The sequence below is a fragment of the Chrysemys picta genome, unplaced genomic scaffold, assembly GCF_011386835.1.
Source record: "Chrysemys picta bellii isolate R12L10 unplaced genomic scaffold, ASM1138683v2 scaf987, whole genome shotgun sequence".
Taxonomy (NCBI): Eukaryota; Metazoa; Chordata; order Testudines; family Emydidae; genus Chrysemys; species Chrysemys picta.
The window spans coordinates 1-14,673 of record NW_027053694.1 but is presented as its reverse complement, the minus strand read 5'-3'; the positions used below and the strand labels follow the sequence as shown (position 1 = coordinate 14,673).

Here is a 14,673-nt window from a genome sequence, read left to right as displayed (position 1 = left end):
TTTGTTCTGGGGTATAGACAATGGCCAGGGAAGAGGTTAGGGAAGAGTCCAGAGCGGAGGAAGTGCCCCGGAGTGGGGACGCTCTAGCCCGTGTCCTCAGTGGTCACAACCAGGGTGGGGGGGCGAGCCCCTCAGGAAGCCTGGGCCCAGCCTTGTTGGGGTTATAAGGACTTTGCCACACAGGGGAGTGGAAGGGGAGCCCTCAAGGTGAGGCAGGCTCTGGGTGAAGGAAGAGGGAGGGAGAACTCAGATCCTTCTGCTATTCAATTCCACCTGGGGGATGTTTAAATCAGGAAAGTTCCCCCCAATAGCAGGACCATTTCACCGCTTACCTTGTGCATGTTTACTGGTTTCTCCTAAAGTTTATTAAGTATTTTGGTAAAAAGTGTCAGAGTGGTGTGGAAGAAGCGAACTCCATTCAGGTTGGAAGCAACAGAATCAGAGACAGCTTTGTTCAGGACATGCAATTGCAAGGGAAGAACACAGTATTTTAGGAAAATGTGACACTCATTCCCCGCCTAGATGAAAGACGGTCCCTCCCTTCTGACATTAGAGCCTGTGAGTGGAACAGGAGCCGACACAGAGATGCTGCAGTTCGATGAGTTGATCCCTAGGACCCAGGAGCAGCTGGGAGGCGGCTCTCGGGAGAGCGATCGCTGGGCTCAGGCCCGACAGCAGGAAGTGACTCGCAGCCGCTGCGGTGACTCTGGCTCCAGGCTCCTGGCGAGATCCCCGAGCCCCGGCGGCTGGTGCTGGGAGCCCGGAGCCCTGGCTGCAGCCGGGAGAGGGGAATCTCCAGCAGGGCCCTTCCCGCTGCTCCAGGAGCCTCTCCCAGGGCAGAACCCCCAGCCCGGCCAGGCCCTGCCCCAGGGGGGCCCCGCTCGGAGGGAAGGTGAGATAGATCCGCCCACCCCCGGGGTTGCAGGGGGAGGTTTGGCCCCAGGCTGCTCCCAGTGGAGCTGGCTGCGATTCCCGCCCTGGGCCCGGGAAAGCTGCCGCCAGTTCCAGGTGTGTGCGGGGCGGGGGCGGGATCACGCTACCACCCATCGTCTCCCCCCATCTGGTGCTTTGTTTCCCTGCCCCTGGCCGCGCTGCTGTGGACGGAGGCTGCAGCTCAGGGAGATCTGAGGGGGGCAAATAGGGAGGGGCAGAAGGTGGTCGGGGCCAAACTGAATGCCGGGTGGGGGGCCCCAGCTGGGGGCCGGGGAAGGAGCGGGTCCCAGGGGCACAACCAGGGTGGTGGGGGCAGCACAGGTGCTGAATCTAGGCTGGTGGGGCCCTGCCGCACCCGCTGGATTCAAGGTTTTTCCATCCTATCCACGTTTTATAGTTTGGTTCAATGGCTCAGTGCCCACCAGATTATTTCAGCCACCCTGCCTGGGGCTGGGAGCCGGCGATAAGAATGTGGTACAGCCAGTTTGTGCTGATACACCGGCGCAACCCATTAGGTGACCTAGGGGGTCGCCTAGGGCACTGTGATTTGGGGGGCGGTGACCATGGCGGTTTTTCAGTGGAGGGAGGCGCGGCATTTCGGGGCAGCAGAAAACTTGGCAGTGCTCCTGAACCTAGGGCTGAGGGAGGAAAGCTTCCCCCCCCTACCACTGTAGAGGCAGGACCCAAGCCCCTGAGCACCACCCAACTTCCCCTCCACCCACTGAGTATGTGGCCTCAGACTCGGAGCCCAGGAAGGGCGCACGGCCCCAGCCTGAGCCCCGGGGGCAGCCTAAGGAGAAGCCTGACACGCTCCCCCACAGGGGCCGTGCACCCCACCTCCGCAGTCAGCTGTGACTCTCGGCCAGCTTGGAAAACAGACGGGTTTATTGGTCGCTGGGAACACAGCACAGAACAGAGCTTGTTAGCACAGAAATCAGGAGCATTCACAAAGTCCATTTGGCGGGGGGGAATCCCGAGTCCTGGACTCTCCCCTGTGAGTCCCAAACCACGAGACTGACCGCTTCCAGCCCCCCATCCCCAATGATGCCCAGCTGCCCCTCCTCTGTGCTTTCTCTCTTTCCCAGGAAAACAGGTCACCTGGTCTCCCCCTCTCTCTTTGTTCTCCAACACCTTCGGCTGGCTGCCTCCTTGCAGAGGACCGTTTTCGGCCACTGCTTGCCAGGATACAGAGTTTTGGCCATTCTCTATGCCCACGCAGCCACTCTGCAGTCATACCCGCCCTCCAGAAGTCTCTGCAATGATCACACACCTGTATCCCACCAGCTTGATATTTGAGTAACACATGGGGAAACTGAGGCACACACGTGGTATTAAAAAAAAACATTCAGAACATTTCCGCTTCATCACACCCCTCTGAGACCAGCCCAGGGGCACTTTCTCCAGTGGCTGGAACCAGTCTAACCATACCCGCCCCTGAGCCTGAGCCTCCAGGTGATGGAGAGACCTGGGGAAAGGGCTGGAGTCGGGCAGCGAAATGACTCTGCACAAAGAGCCCCTTTCAGGGACCAGCTGGTGAGTTTGGCCCCATTTAGAAGGGACTTGGTGGGTTTAGTTCTAATGGGGGCTGGAGGGGCTGGCTGTGGAGGTAATGAACTAACTGGATTTTTCATGGCAGTCATAGAATCATAGCGTCTGTCTGCAGAGAGAGAGCCTGGCGGGAATTGGGGAGGGACATAGACTCAAGCCCCTTCTGTAATCTCTTCCATCGCCCCTGTTGCCCCGACAGGCCGAGGAATCACATCCACGTTTGTTCCAGATGGGCCCATCTTCCAGGAGACAGGGCAGGGAAATGGCTGTGATGGAGCTGGCTCAGGTAGGGGAGTTTTAGGGAGCTTTTGGTGGTGGGGGAGGGGTATTGCAGAGGGGTTAAACGCACAGGGTGGGACAGGGTCTGATAAGCCTGCTGGAACATAATCAACCTGGGCCTGATTTTCTGAACAGGCCCATTGGTGGCGGGTGTGGGGGAGGGGAAACATTCCCCCATTTCTGAACCAGGAAACACCCCGCTGAGCAGGGCTGGGGAAACTGACCAGACTCCCAGTGCTGGAGCCTGACCCCATTGCCAGAGGCTGCTGTGAAATACAAATGGAAGCTGTTGGGATTTCTGTCCCTGTCCCCAGCTCAGAGCTCTGCTTCCCGTATCAGCCTGTGGCTGGCAGGCGTGTGGGAAATGTGCCAACCTCTCTCTGCTGGGGGGGACAACAAGCTCTCATCTTCTCGCTACCCCCTGAAGCCTCCTGGCTGCTCTGAGCAGGGTGGAGGGAGGATTCTGCTTCTCTGGCCCTCCTTCCCCATGTCTAGTGGGATTGCGGCTGGGGCAGCAGGTTTTGAGTGAGGGACACTTGTTGTTTCAGATGCCAGTGACCTTCGAGGAGGTGGCTGTGTATTTCACCCAGGGGCAGGGGACTCTGCTGGACCCCACTCAGAGAGCCCTCTACAGGGATGTCATGCGGGAGAACTATGAGACAGTGACATCGCTGGGTAAGGGATTCCCGCCCCCTTGGTTATTGGAAGCTTGGGGGCGGAGGGGGTCTGCGTGTCTGACACCGGTCAGGTTCTTCCCTCATCACTCTCCAATGAGACCAGGGTGTCCAAACCTAAGGCACATATTAAATCATCCCCACCCAACATTCCTAGTTTGCAAGGTGGAAAAGCCGTGTATTGTCCTGTCTGTGTTGTTCCTCAGTCACTCACAGAATCCCTCTTCTCCCTCCTCCTTGGGAACAGCTCCAGCCTTGTGGAGGGCTCTGAGCTCCACAGGTTTAAAAATAGGCAGGGGTTTAACACTAGAGCTGGGTGTGTATCACAGTTCCTCTCACCTCACCAGATGTCTGCCTCCCCCGAGGGGTCTCAGTGTCCACGTTCCCGTCCCCTTAGATTCCACATTCCCCAGCACAGCACAGGGACAGGTTCCGCTCATGGAATGTCCTTTCTGACAGACGCTCTCTCAATCTTCCATGCACCCTGATCTGGTCTGATTTCACTCCCTGCACAGGATTCCCCCTTCCCAAACCAGACCTGATCACCCGGCTGGAACGAGGGGAAGAGCCGTGGGTGCCCGATCTCCAGGCCTGTGAGGAAAGAGAGATCCCGAGAGGCGCCCACACAGGTGAGGACAGACACACAAACCATCTGGGGAATGAATGACAAAGTAGAGAATCCCAAAAATGTAGTATCAATAAGTGCCCTCAGCTCTTCCTCATCTCACCCAGGGCAGGGCTGCAGGCAGCAGATATCAATGACATCACTTTCCATGTGTCCTGTTATCTGTAGGAGTTTCCTTCCCAACTTTCCTTCTCTGTGAATGTTTGGTTGGGAAGTGGAGGCAGAATCCAATTGCTCCGTCTCTGCAGCTTTAGTATGTTGGTTTTTCCTTGCTGCTATTCCTCTTAATCTCTCCCCAGCACAATGACTCCTGTCTGGATTCTCTCTCTCCCAGCAGGTGATGAGAGAATGAGTGAGAACGAGGAGGGGAATCAACAGCAGGAAGTTCCTGGACACGGGGAATCACAGGGGACCTCTGTGGGAAGCCCCCATCTGTGCTTAGACTGTGGAAAAAGTTTCATATGGAGGTCAACCCTACTTGATCATCAGGCAGTCCACACTGGAGAGAGACCCCATAAGTGCTTAGACTGCGGAAAAAGTTTCATGCGGAGGTCAGACCTTGTTAAACATCAGGCAATCCACACTGGAGAGAGACCCTATAAGTGCTTAGACTGTGGAAAAAATTTCATACGAAGGTCAGGCCTTGTCAGACATCAGGCTATCCACACTGGTGAGAGACCCCATCTGTGCTTAGACTGTGGAAAAAGTTTCATATGGAGGTCAACCCTACTTGATCATCAGGCAGTCCACATTGGAGAGAGACCTCATAAGTGCTTAGACTGCGGAAAAAGTTTCATACGAAGGTCAGGCCTTGTCAGACATCAGGCTATCCACACTGGTGAGAGACCCCACCAGTGCTTAGACTGTGGAAAAAGTTTCATACGAAAGTCAGGTCTTGTCAGACATCAGGCAATCCACACTGGTGAGAGACCCCACAAGTGCTTAGACTGTGGAAAAAGTTTCATACGGAGGTCAGGCCTTGTCAGACATCAGGCAATCCATACTGGTGAGAGACCCCACAAGTGCTTAGACTGTGGGAAAAGTTTCATACAGAGGTCAAGCCTTCTTATACATCAGGCAATCCACACCAGAGAAAGACCTCATAAGTGCTTAGACTGTGGAAAAAATTTCATCCGGTGGTCAGGCCTTGTCATTCATCAGGCAATCCACACCGAAGAGAGATCTCATAAGTGCTTAGACTGTGGAAAAAGTTTCATACGAAGGTCAGGCCTTGTCAGACATCAGGCAATCCATACTGGTGAGAGACCCCACAAGTGCTTAGACTGTGGAAAAAGTTTCATACGAAGGTCAGTCCTTGTCGGACATCAGGCAATCCACACTGGTGAGAGACCCCACAAGTGCTTAGACTGTGGGAAAAGTTTCATACAGAGGTCAAGCCTTCTTATACATCAGGCAATCCACACCAGAGAGAGACCTCATAAGTGCTTAGACTGTGGAAAAAGTTTCATCTGGAAGTCAGGCCTTGTCATTCATCAGGCAATCCACACCAAAGAGAGATCTCATAAGTGCTTAGACTGTGGAAAAAGTTTCATACGAAGGTCAGGCCTTCTCAGCCATCAGGCAATCCATACTGGTGAGAGACCCCACAAGTGCTTAGACTGTGGAAAAAGTTTCATACGAAGGTCAGGCCTTGTCAGACATCAGGCAATCCACACCAGAGAGAGACCTCATAAGTGCTTGGACTGTGAAAAAAGTTTCATACGGAGGTCAGGCCTTGCTAAACATCAGAAAATCCACACAGGAGAGAAATCCCATAAATGTTTGGACTGTGGGAAAAGTTTCACACACAGATCATATCTTATGGCACATCAGGCAATCCACACAGGTGAGGGACTCCACAAGTGCTTAGGCTGTGGAAAAAGTTTTATACAGAGGTCAGACCTTGTCAGACATCAGGCAGTCCACACTGGAGAGAGACCCCACAAGTGCTTAGACTGTGGGAAAAGTTTCATACGGAGGTCAACCCTACTTGATCATCAGGCAATCCACACTGGAGAGAGACCTCATAAGTGCTTAGACTGTGGAAAAAGTTTCATCCGGAAGTCAGGCCTTGTCGTTCATCAGGCAATCCACACCGAAGAGAGATCTCATAAGTGCTTAGACTGTGGAAAAAGTTTCATACGAAGGTCAGGCCTTCTCAGCCATCAGGCAATCCACACCAGAGAGAGACCTCATAAGTGCTTGGACTGTGAAAAAAGTTTCATACGGAGGTCAGGCCTTGCTAAACATCAGAAAATCCACACAGGAGAGAAATCCCATAAATGTTTGGACTGTGGGAAAAGTTTCACACATAGATCATGTCTTATGGCACATCAGGCAATCCACACAGGTGAGAGACTCCACAAGTGCTTAGACTGTGGAAAAAGTTTCATACAGAGGTCAGTCCTTGTCAGACATCAGGCAATCCACACAGGAGAGAGACCTCATAAGTGTTTGGACTGTGGGAAAAGTTTTATACGGAGGTCATCCCTTGTAAAACATCAGGCAATCCACACAGGAGAGAGACCCGATAAATGCTTAGATCAGAAGTGGGCAAACTATGGCCCACAGTCCACATCTGGCCCCTGGGACAGTCCTGCCCAGCTCCTGAGCTTCCAGCTGAGGAGGCTAGCCCCCGGCCCCTCCCCTGCCCCTATATAAAATCATGAGTGATGCGGAGAAAGTAGATAAGGAAAAGTTATTTACTTATTCCCATAATACAAGAACTGGGGTCACCAAATGAAATTAATAGGCAGCAGGTTTAAAACAAATAAAAGGAAGTTCTTCTTCATGCAGCGCACGGTCAACTTGTGGAACTCCTTACCTGAGGAGGTAGTGAAGGCTAGGATTAAAAGAGAACTGGATAAATTCATGGAGGTTAAGTCCATTAACGGCTGTTAGCCAGGATGGGTAAGGAATGGTGTCCCTAGACTCTGTTTGTCAGAGGGTGGAGATGGATGGCAGGAGAGAGATCACTTGATCATTGCCTGTTCGGTTCACTCCCTCTGGGGCACCTGGCATTGGCCACTCTTGGTAGACAGGATACTGGGCTAGATGGACCTTTGGTCTGACCCAGTACGGCCGTTCTTATGCTGTCCCTCCTCCCCCGCAGCCTCAGCACACCGTGCCGCCAGCGCTCTGGCCTACTGCTTCTGCCAGGCAGCATGGTGGCGTGGCTGGTGACGGCATGGTAAGGGGGTGGGGGTCCCAGGGGGCAGTCAGGGAGCAGGGGGCGGTTGGATGGGGTGGCGGTTTGGGGATGGGGAACAGAGGGAGATGTTGGATAGGTATGGGAGTGCCAGGGGGCCTGTCAGGGTGGGGGTGTGGATAGGGATGGGGGCAGTCAGGGAGTAGGACAGGTTGGATAAGGGGAGGGGTCCTGGGAGGGTTAATGAGGGGACAAGGAGCAGAGGGGGTTGGATGGGTAAGTAGTTCTGAGGGGCAGTCAGGGGGCGGGACGTGGGAGGGGGCAGGATAGGGGGCGGGGTCCAGGCTGTTTGGGGAGGCACAGACTTACCTACCCTGCCCTCCATACATTTTTGCAACCCCGATGTGGCCCTTAGGCCAAAAAGTTTGCCCATCCCTGGCTTAGACTGTGGAAAAAGAGAGGCCAACCCTTCTTAAACATCAGGCAATCCACACAGGAGAGAGACCCCATCACTGCTTGGACTGTGGGAAAAGTTTCCCATGGAGATCAGTTCTGGTTTAATATGAGAGAATACACACAGGAGAGAGACCCCATAAGTGCTTAGACTGGGAAAAGTTTCATACCGAGGTCTGACCTTGTTAAACATCAAGCAATCCATACAAGAGGGAGACCATAAGGCCATAAGACTCTGGGAAAGGTTTCAGAAACAGATCAGCCCTTCTAAACATCAGGCAATCCATCCCTGAGAGAGACCCCTGTAAGTGCTTAGACTATGGAAAAATGTTCTAAATAGAGGTCATCACTAGTTTTACATCAGAGAATCCATGCAGAGGAGTGACCCTATAACTGCTTAAAGAAGAACAGGAGTACTTGTGGCACCTTAGAGACTAACAAATTTATTAGAGCATAAGCTTTCGTGGACTACAGCCCACTTCTTCGGATGCATATAGAATGGAACATATAATGAGGAGCTATATATACACACATACAGAGAGCATAAACAGGTGGGAGTTGTCTTACCAACTCTGAGAGGCCAATTAATTAAGAGGAAAAAAAAAAAACTTTTGAAGTGATAATCAAGCTAGCCGAGTACAGACAGTGTGATAAGAAGTGTGAGAGTACTTACAAGGGGAGATAGAGTCAATGTTTGTAATGGCTCAGCCATTCCCAGTCCTTATTCAAACCGGAGTTGATTGTGTCTAGTTTGCATATCAATTCTAGCTCTGCAGTCTCTCTTTGGAGTCTGTTTTTGAAGTTTTTCTGTTGTAATATAGCCACCCGCAGGTCTGTCACTGAATGACCAGACAGGTTAAAGTGTTCTCCCACTGGTTTTTGAGTATTTTGATTCCTGATGTCAGATTTGTGTCCATTAATTCTTTTGCGTAGAGACTGTCCGGTTTGGCCAATGTACATGGCAGAGGGGCATTGCTGGCACATGATGGCATATATCACATTGGTAGATGTGCAGGTGAACGAGCCCCTGATGGTATGGCTGATGTGATTAGGTCCTATGATGATGTCACTTGAATAGATATGTGGACAGAGTTGGCATCGGGGTTTGTTACAAGGATAGGTTCCTGGGTTAGTGGTTTTGTTCAGTGATGTGTGGTTGCTGGTGAGTATTTGCTTTAGGTTGGGGGGTTGTCTGTAAGCGAGGACAGGTCTGTCTCCCAAGATCTGTGAGAGTAAAGGATCATCTTTCAGGATAGGTTGTAGATCTCTGATGATGCGCTGGAGAGGTTTTAGTTGGGGGCTGAAGGTGACAGCTAGTGGTGTTCTGTTATTTTCTTTGTTGGGCCTGTCTTGTAGGAGGTGACTTCTGGGTACTCGTCTGGCTCTGTCAATCTGTTTTTTCACTTCAGCAGGTGGGTATTGTAGTTTTAAGAATGCTTGATAGAGATCTTGTAGGTGCTTGTCTCTATCCGAGGGATTGGAGCAAATGCGGTTATATCTTAGAGCTTGGCTGTAGACAATGGATCGTGTGGTGTGTCCTGGATGGAAGCTGGAGGCATGTAGGTAAGTGTAGCGGTCAGTAGGTTTCCGGTATAGGGTGGTATTGATGTGACCATCGCTTATTAGCACAGTAGTGTCCAGGAAATGGACCGCTTGTGTGGATTGATCTAGGCTGAGGTTGATGGTGGGATGGAAATTATTGAAATCATGGTGAAATTCCTCAAGGGCTTCTTTTCCATGGGTCCAGATGATGAAGATGTCATCAATGTAGTGCAAGTAGAGTAGGGGCGTTAGGGGACGAGAGCTAAGGAAGCGTTGTTCTAAGTCAGCCATAAAAATGTTGGCATATTGTGGGGCCATGCGGGTACCCATAGCAGTGCCGCTGACTTGAAGGTATATATTGTCCCCAAATGTGAAATAGTTGTGGGTGAGGACAAAATCACAAAGTTCAGCCACCAGGTTAGCTGTGACATTATCAGGGATACTGTTCCTGATAGCTTGTAGTCCATCTTTGTGTGGAATATTGGTGTAGAGGGCTTCTACGTCCATAGTGGCCAGGATGGTGTTTTCTGGAAGATCACCGATGGATTGTAGTTTCCTCAGGAAGTCAGTGGTTTCTCGAAGATAGCTGGGAGTGCTGGTAGCGTAGGGTCTTAGGACAGAGTCTACATAACCAGACAAGCCTGATGTTAGGGTGCCAATGCCTGAGATGATGGGGCGTCCAGGATATCCAGGTTTATGGATCTTGGGTAGCAAATAGAATACCCCTGGTCGGGGTTCTAGGCATGTGTCTGTACGGATTTGTTCCTGTGCTTTGTCAGGGAGTTTTTTTAGCAGATGGTGTAGTTTCTTTAGGTAATCCTCAGTGGGATCAGAGGATAATGGCCTGTAGAATGTGGTGTTAGAGAGCTGTCTAGCAGCCTCCTGGTCATATTCCAATTTATTCATGATGACGACAGCACCTCCTTTGTCAGCCTTTTTGATTATGATGTCAGGGTTGTTTCTGAGGCTGTAGATGGCGTTGTGTTCAGCATGGCTGAGGTTATGTGGCAAGTGATGTTGCTTTTCCACAATTTCAGCCTTTGCACGTCAACGGAAGCAATCTATGTAGAAATCCAGTCTGTTGTTTCGACCGTCCGGAGGAGTCCATGCAGAATCCTTTTTTTTGTAGTGCTGGTAGGGAGGATTCTGTGGGTTAGTATGCTGTTCAGAGGTATGTTGGAAATATTCTTTGAGTCGGAGACGTCGAAAGTAGGATTCTAGGTCACCGCAGAACTGTATCATATTCATGGGTCTGGAGGGACAAAAGGAGAGGCCCCGAGATAGGACAGACTCTTCTGCTGGGCTAAGAGTATAGCTAGAAAGATTAACAATATTGCTGGGTGGGTTAAGGGAACTACTGTTGTGGCTGCTTGTGGCATGTAGCAGTTTAGATAGTTTAGTGTCCTTTTTCCTTTGTAGAGAGGCAAAGTTTGTCTTGTAAATGGCTTGTCTAGTTTTTGTAAAGTCTATCCATGAAGAAGTTTGTGTGGAAGGTTGGTTTCTTATGAGAGTATCCAGTTCTGAGAGCTCATTCTTAATCTTTCCCTGTTTGCTGTATAGGATGCTGATCAGGTGGTTTCGCAGTTTCTTTGAGAGTGTGTGACACAGTCTCTCAGCATAGTCTGTGTGATATGTAGATTGTAATGGATTTTTTACCTTTAGTCCTTTTGGTATGATGTCCATCTGCTTGCATTTGGAAAGGAAGATGATGTCTGTCTGTATCTGTACGAGTTTTTTCATGAGGTTGATGGATTTCCATTCCATACGGCTAAATGCATTGATATGCAAACTAGACACAATCAACTCCGGTTTGAATAAGGACTGGGAATGGCTGAGCCATTACAAACGTTGACTCTATCTCCCCTTGTAAGTATTCTCACACTTCTTATCACACTGTCTGTACTCGGCTAGCTTGATTATCACTTCAAAAGTTTTTTTTTTTTTTTTTTTTTTTTCCTCTTAATTAATTGGCCTCTCAGAGTTGGTAAGACAACTCCCACCTGTTTATGCTCTCTGTATGTGTGTATATATATCTCCTCATTATATGTTCCATTCTATATGCATCCGAAGAAGTGGGCTGTAGTCCACGAAAGCTTATGCTCTAATAAATTTGTTAGTCTCTAAGGTGCCACAAGTACTCCTGTTCTTCTTTTTGCGGATACAGACTAACACGGCTGTTACTCTGAAACTTATAACTGCTTAGCCTGTGAAAGCATTGTAAATGGAGATCAGAACTTGTTTCAAATCAGACAATCCACACATGAGAGAGACTCCATAAGTGTTTGCACCATGTGAAAAGTTTCACACAAAGATCAAATCTTATAACACTCAGAGGATCCACACAGGAATGAGACCCCATCAGTGCTCAGACTGGAAAAAGTTTCCTATATAGGTCAAACCATCAGCTAATCCAGAAAGAAGAGAGATCTCATAAGTGCTTAGTCTGTGGGGAAAGTTTTATATGGCGCTCATCCCATGTTTTACATCAGAGAATCCACACAGGAGACCCGATAAGTGCTTCGACTATGGAGAATGTTTCTTACCGTGGTCAAGGCTTCTTAATTATCAGGCAATCCACAAAAGAGGGAGACTCCGTAAGTGCTTGGACCGTAAGAAAGGTTTCAGAAACACCTCAGCCCTGACTGGTTTAGCCCAGGAAAGCACAGTGGGAGAGGCTGGAATTGCTCTGGGCCCACTGGAATGCTTTTAGAGTAGGGGCACGGTGCCCCCCCTTATCCCTGTCTGTGCCCCCTTCCCCCCTTGAGGTGGGGCCGGGAGAAGGGCCATGGCTCTGGTAGGCTGCAAGTCGGGATGCAGACATGGGGTAAGGGGCCTGAGGCCGGATGTGGCAGCTGATGAAGTCATCCCCATGATACTACATTTCTCCCGACCCCCGAGGGTGCCCCAGTCCATGGCCTGCATCCCGTGAAACCCTAGGAGAGGGCAGGGACAGAACTAAATCAGCAGCCAGAAGTGCTCAAAGATCACGAGTCTTCCACTCTCTGCCCGCCCCTCGCCCCCATCGTCTTACAGAGATTACCAAGTTCGGAGGCTTTTTATTTGTCCTCTGGATTTGCACCTTTTTGGGGACACTGGGAAGAAAGGTCCTGTCACCTAGAGACTGAGGGCCTGTGGCCACCACGAGAGCATGTGTCTGACCCACAGAATCCCTGCAGCACAGCCAGGGCCTGGGCAGGAGGCCTGGGACGTGGGAGGGACAGACTGTGAACTGCCCTGGCATCCCACAGACGCTGTTTGTGCTTCCTTTCCTTTCACCTTTCCCATTGTTTCCTGATTTCTTTTATTAGCTGCTGTTTAATAAATTGCATTTGTTCTGAACTATAGACAATGGTCAGGGACGCGTCCAGAGCGGCGAAAGCGCCCCAGAGTGAGGACTCTCTAGCCCGTGTGGTGAGTGGTCACTATCAGGTTGGGGGGAGAGCCCCTCAGGAAGCCTGGGCCCAGCCTTGTCGGGGTTATAAGGACTTTTCCACACAGGAGAGTGGAAGGGGAGCCCTCAAGGTGAGGGAGGCTCTGGGTGAAGCGAGGACTCAGATCCTTCTGCTATTCGATTCCACCCAGGTGGTGTTTAAGTCAAGAAAGTTCACCACAATAATGGGACCATTTCCCTGCTTATCTCAGTGCATGTTTACTGGTTTCCCCTAAAGTTCATTAAGTATTTTGGGAAAAAAAGTGTCAGAGTGGTGTGGAAGAAGCGAACTCCACTCAGGTTGGAAGCAACAAAATCAGAGACAGCTTTATTCAGGACATGCAATTGCAAGGGAAGAAGACAGCTGACAGAGCATCTCTGCCTCAGTTTCTTCAAAGTACAAGCAATATCACACAAGCATTTATACATTTTAATGGCATGCATTAATTAAAAACATCTGCAGTTTGTTTATGTTATGTCCTGCCCATTCCTGTATTTTCTCACTTCTGTTCTCAAAACATCGCTATCTCAAGGCTGGCTCACGCTGACTCTACTGTTTCTTACTCACTTCTGACGTGAGCCCTGCTGCCACAGGTCTCGCAATATTAGGCTAAGACTTAGCATGTATGTATATTGTAATATGGCACAGGTTAAATGATTAGTTACTTACTGAGATCATTTCAGTACAGGTAAAATTTCCAGTGGCAGAACACACTCTCTGAGTATGAGTCTGATTATTTACTAATTGGGTAACCAAAACAACAAGGACCCCTTCCCCCTGATATACTACAGACCCCTCGAATGGCCATTATATCAACCCCATTATAAAACCTTAATTTCAAATTCTTGAAGCTCATTTGTAGTGATGTCATATACTTTTATCTCCTTTGACCAGTCTTTTTCCACTCAATTGTTCGCTTATATGGGATATCCTGAACCTTAAAAATAAACTTTTTCAGACAATATTTAAATAAATCACTAAAGTGTGAAGGCCTTGGCCATTGGGTTTTATCAGATATATGGCATTGTCTGTATTTGGATGTATTACAGGGGTAATAGTGTAATGGAGGAGATGGCAGGCGTAGTGGCAACAAGGTGCCTTTGCTATTTGTCATTTAAAATCCAGTTAGGCAGGGCAATACATGCTTAAGGACTTATCCAAAAACACAGGGCGCAGCCTGTGGAATAAACCCCCAAATCCAATCAATACCACATTCCCAAGCATGGATCCCACAAGTTTCTTCCTGCCAGTGTATAATTTTTTGTTTCTTCACCAGGGTCAGTCCTGCTTCGACCGGGGGTAGATCCACCTGCAACCCCCCTTTTTCCCTCTTTTTATACTCACAAACGTGCTACCTGGGCTGGCCAGGCCCGGGTAGGAGAGACAGAGAGAGAGAGATGGGCAGGGCCGGCTCCAGGGTTTTGGCCGCCCCAAGCAACAAAAAAAAAAAGCCGCGATCGCGATCTGCGGCCGCAATTCGGCAGGATGTCCTTCGCTCCGAGCGGGAGTGAGGGACCGTCCACCAAATTGCCGCTGAATAGCTGGACATGCTGCTCCCCTCCGGAGTGGCCGCCCCAAGCACCTGCTTGCCAGGCTGGTGCCTGGAGCCGGCCCTGGAGATGGGCGGGGGGTTATCCTGTACACAGGTTGTCTAGAGGTACACTACAAAATCTCCAACTTGCTTTCGCTCTTGGGAGGGTTGTTCTTTTACACCCTGGGGTCTCCTGGAGTGTCTCTTTCAGAGACCCTTTACTCGGTATTCCAGTCCAGGCCAGTAGACTGTGGCTTCTTCATCGTTCCCAAACCACATCGGCTCCAGGGACATGAAGCTCAGATCCTCCTTTCGCTGTTTCGTTTGTGTTTTCCATTTCTGCAGCCTCTAAACTTTGTTGTTTTCAGCGCTTGGCATGGACTGTATCGATTCTTGCCCTTGAACACAAAGCGGCTTTCCGCCTTATCTCTAGACCAAGCTGCCTTTTCAAATTAACCCTTTCCTATCCCTCCTTGCTTTCAGCCTTAACTAATTGGGGATATAAAGAA

General features: G+C 50.1%; 1 protein-coding gene across 7 annotated transcripts; it reads left to right on the top strand.

Moving 5' to 3' along the window:
• The first annotated feature begins 574 nt into the window (after window positions 1–574).
• Window positions 575–14,657, top strand: LOC101950858 (zinc finger protein 251-like). Of its 7 annotated transcripts, XR_010596834.1 has the most exons (6): window positions 575–892; window positions 2,019–2,466; window positions 2,681–2,767; window positions 3,309–3,435; window positions 3,950–4,063; window positions 4,394–7,290. XR_010596834.1 is itself a non-coding variant. In XM_065579889.1 (5 exons), exons 2-5 carry the CDS (start codon window positions 2,711–2,713, stop codon window positions 4,364–4,366), a joined length of 306 nt encoding a protein of 101 aa, XP_065435961.1. In that variant the 5' UTR covers window positions 575–892; window positions 2,681–2,710; the 3' UTR covers window positions 4,367–7,290. The 7 variants fall into 7 exon arrangements, 3 of the variants coding, with proteins under 3 accessions (XP_065435961.1, XP_065435958.1, XP_065435959.1); XM_065579889.1 differs by lacking the exon at window positions 2,019–2,466 and having other exon boundaries at window positions 4,359–7,290; XR_010596836.1 differs by lacking the exon at window positions 2,019–2,466 and having other exon boundaries at window positions 589–892; window positions 4,397–7,290.
• Window positions 14,658–14,673: the final 16 nt, after the last annotated feature.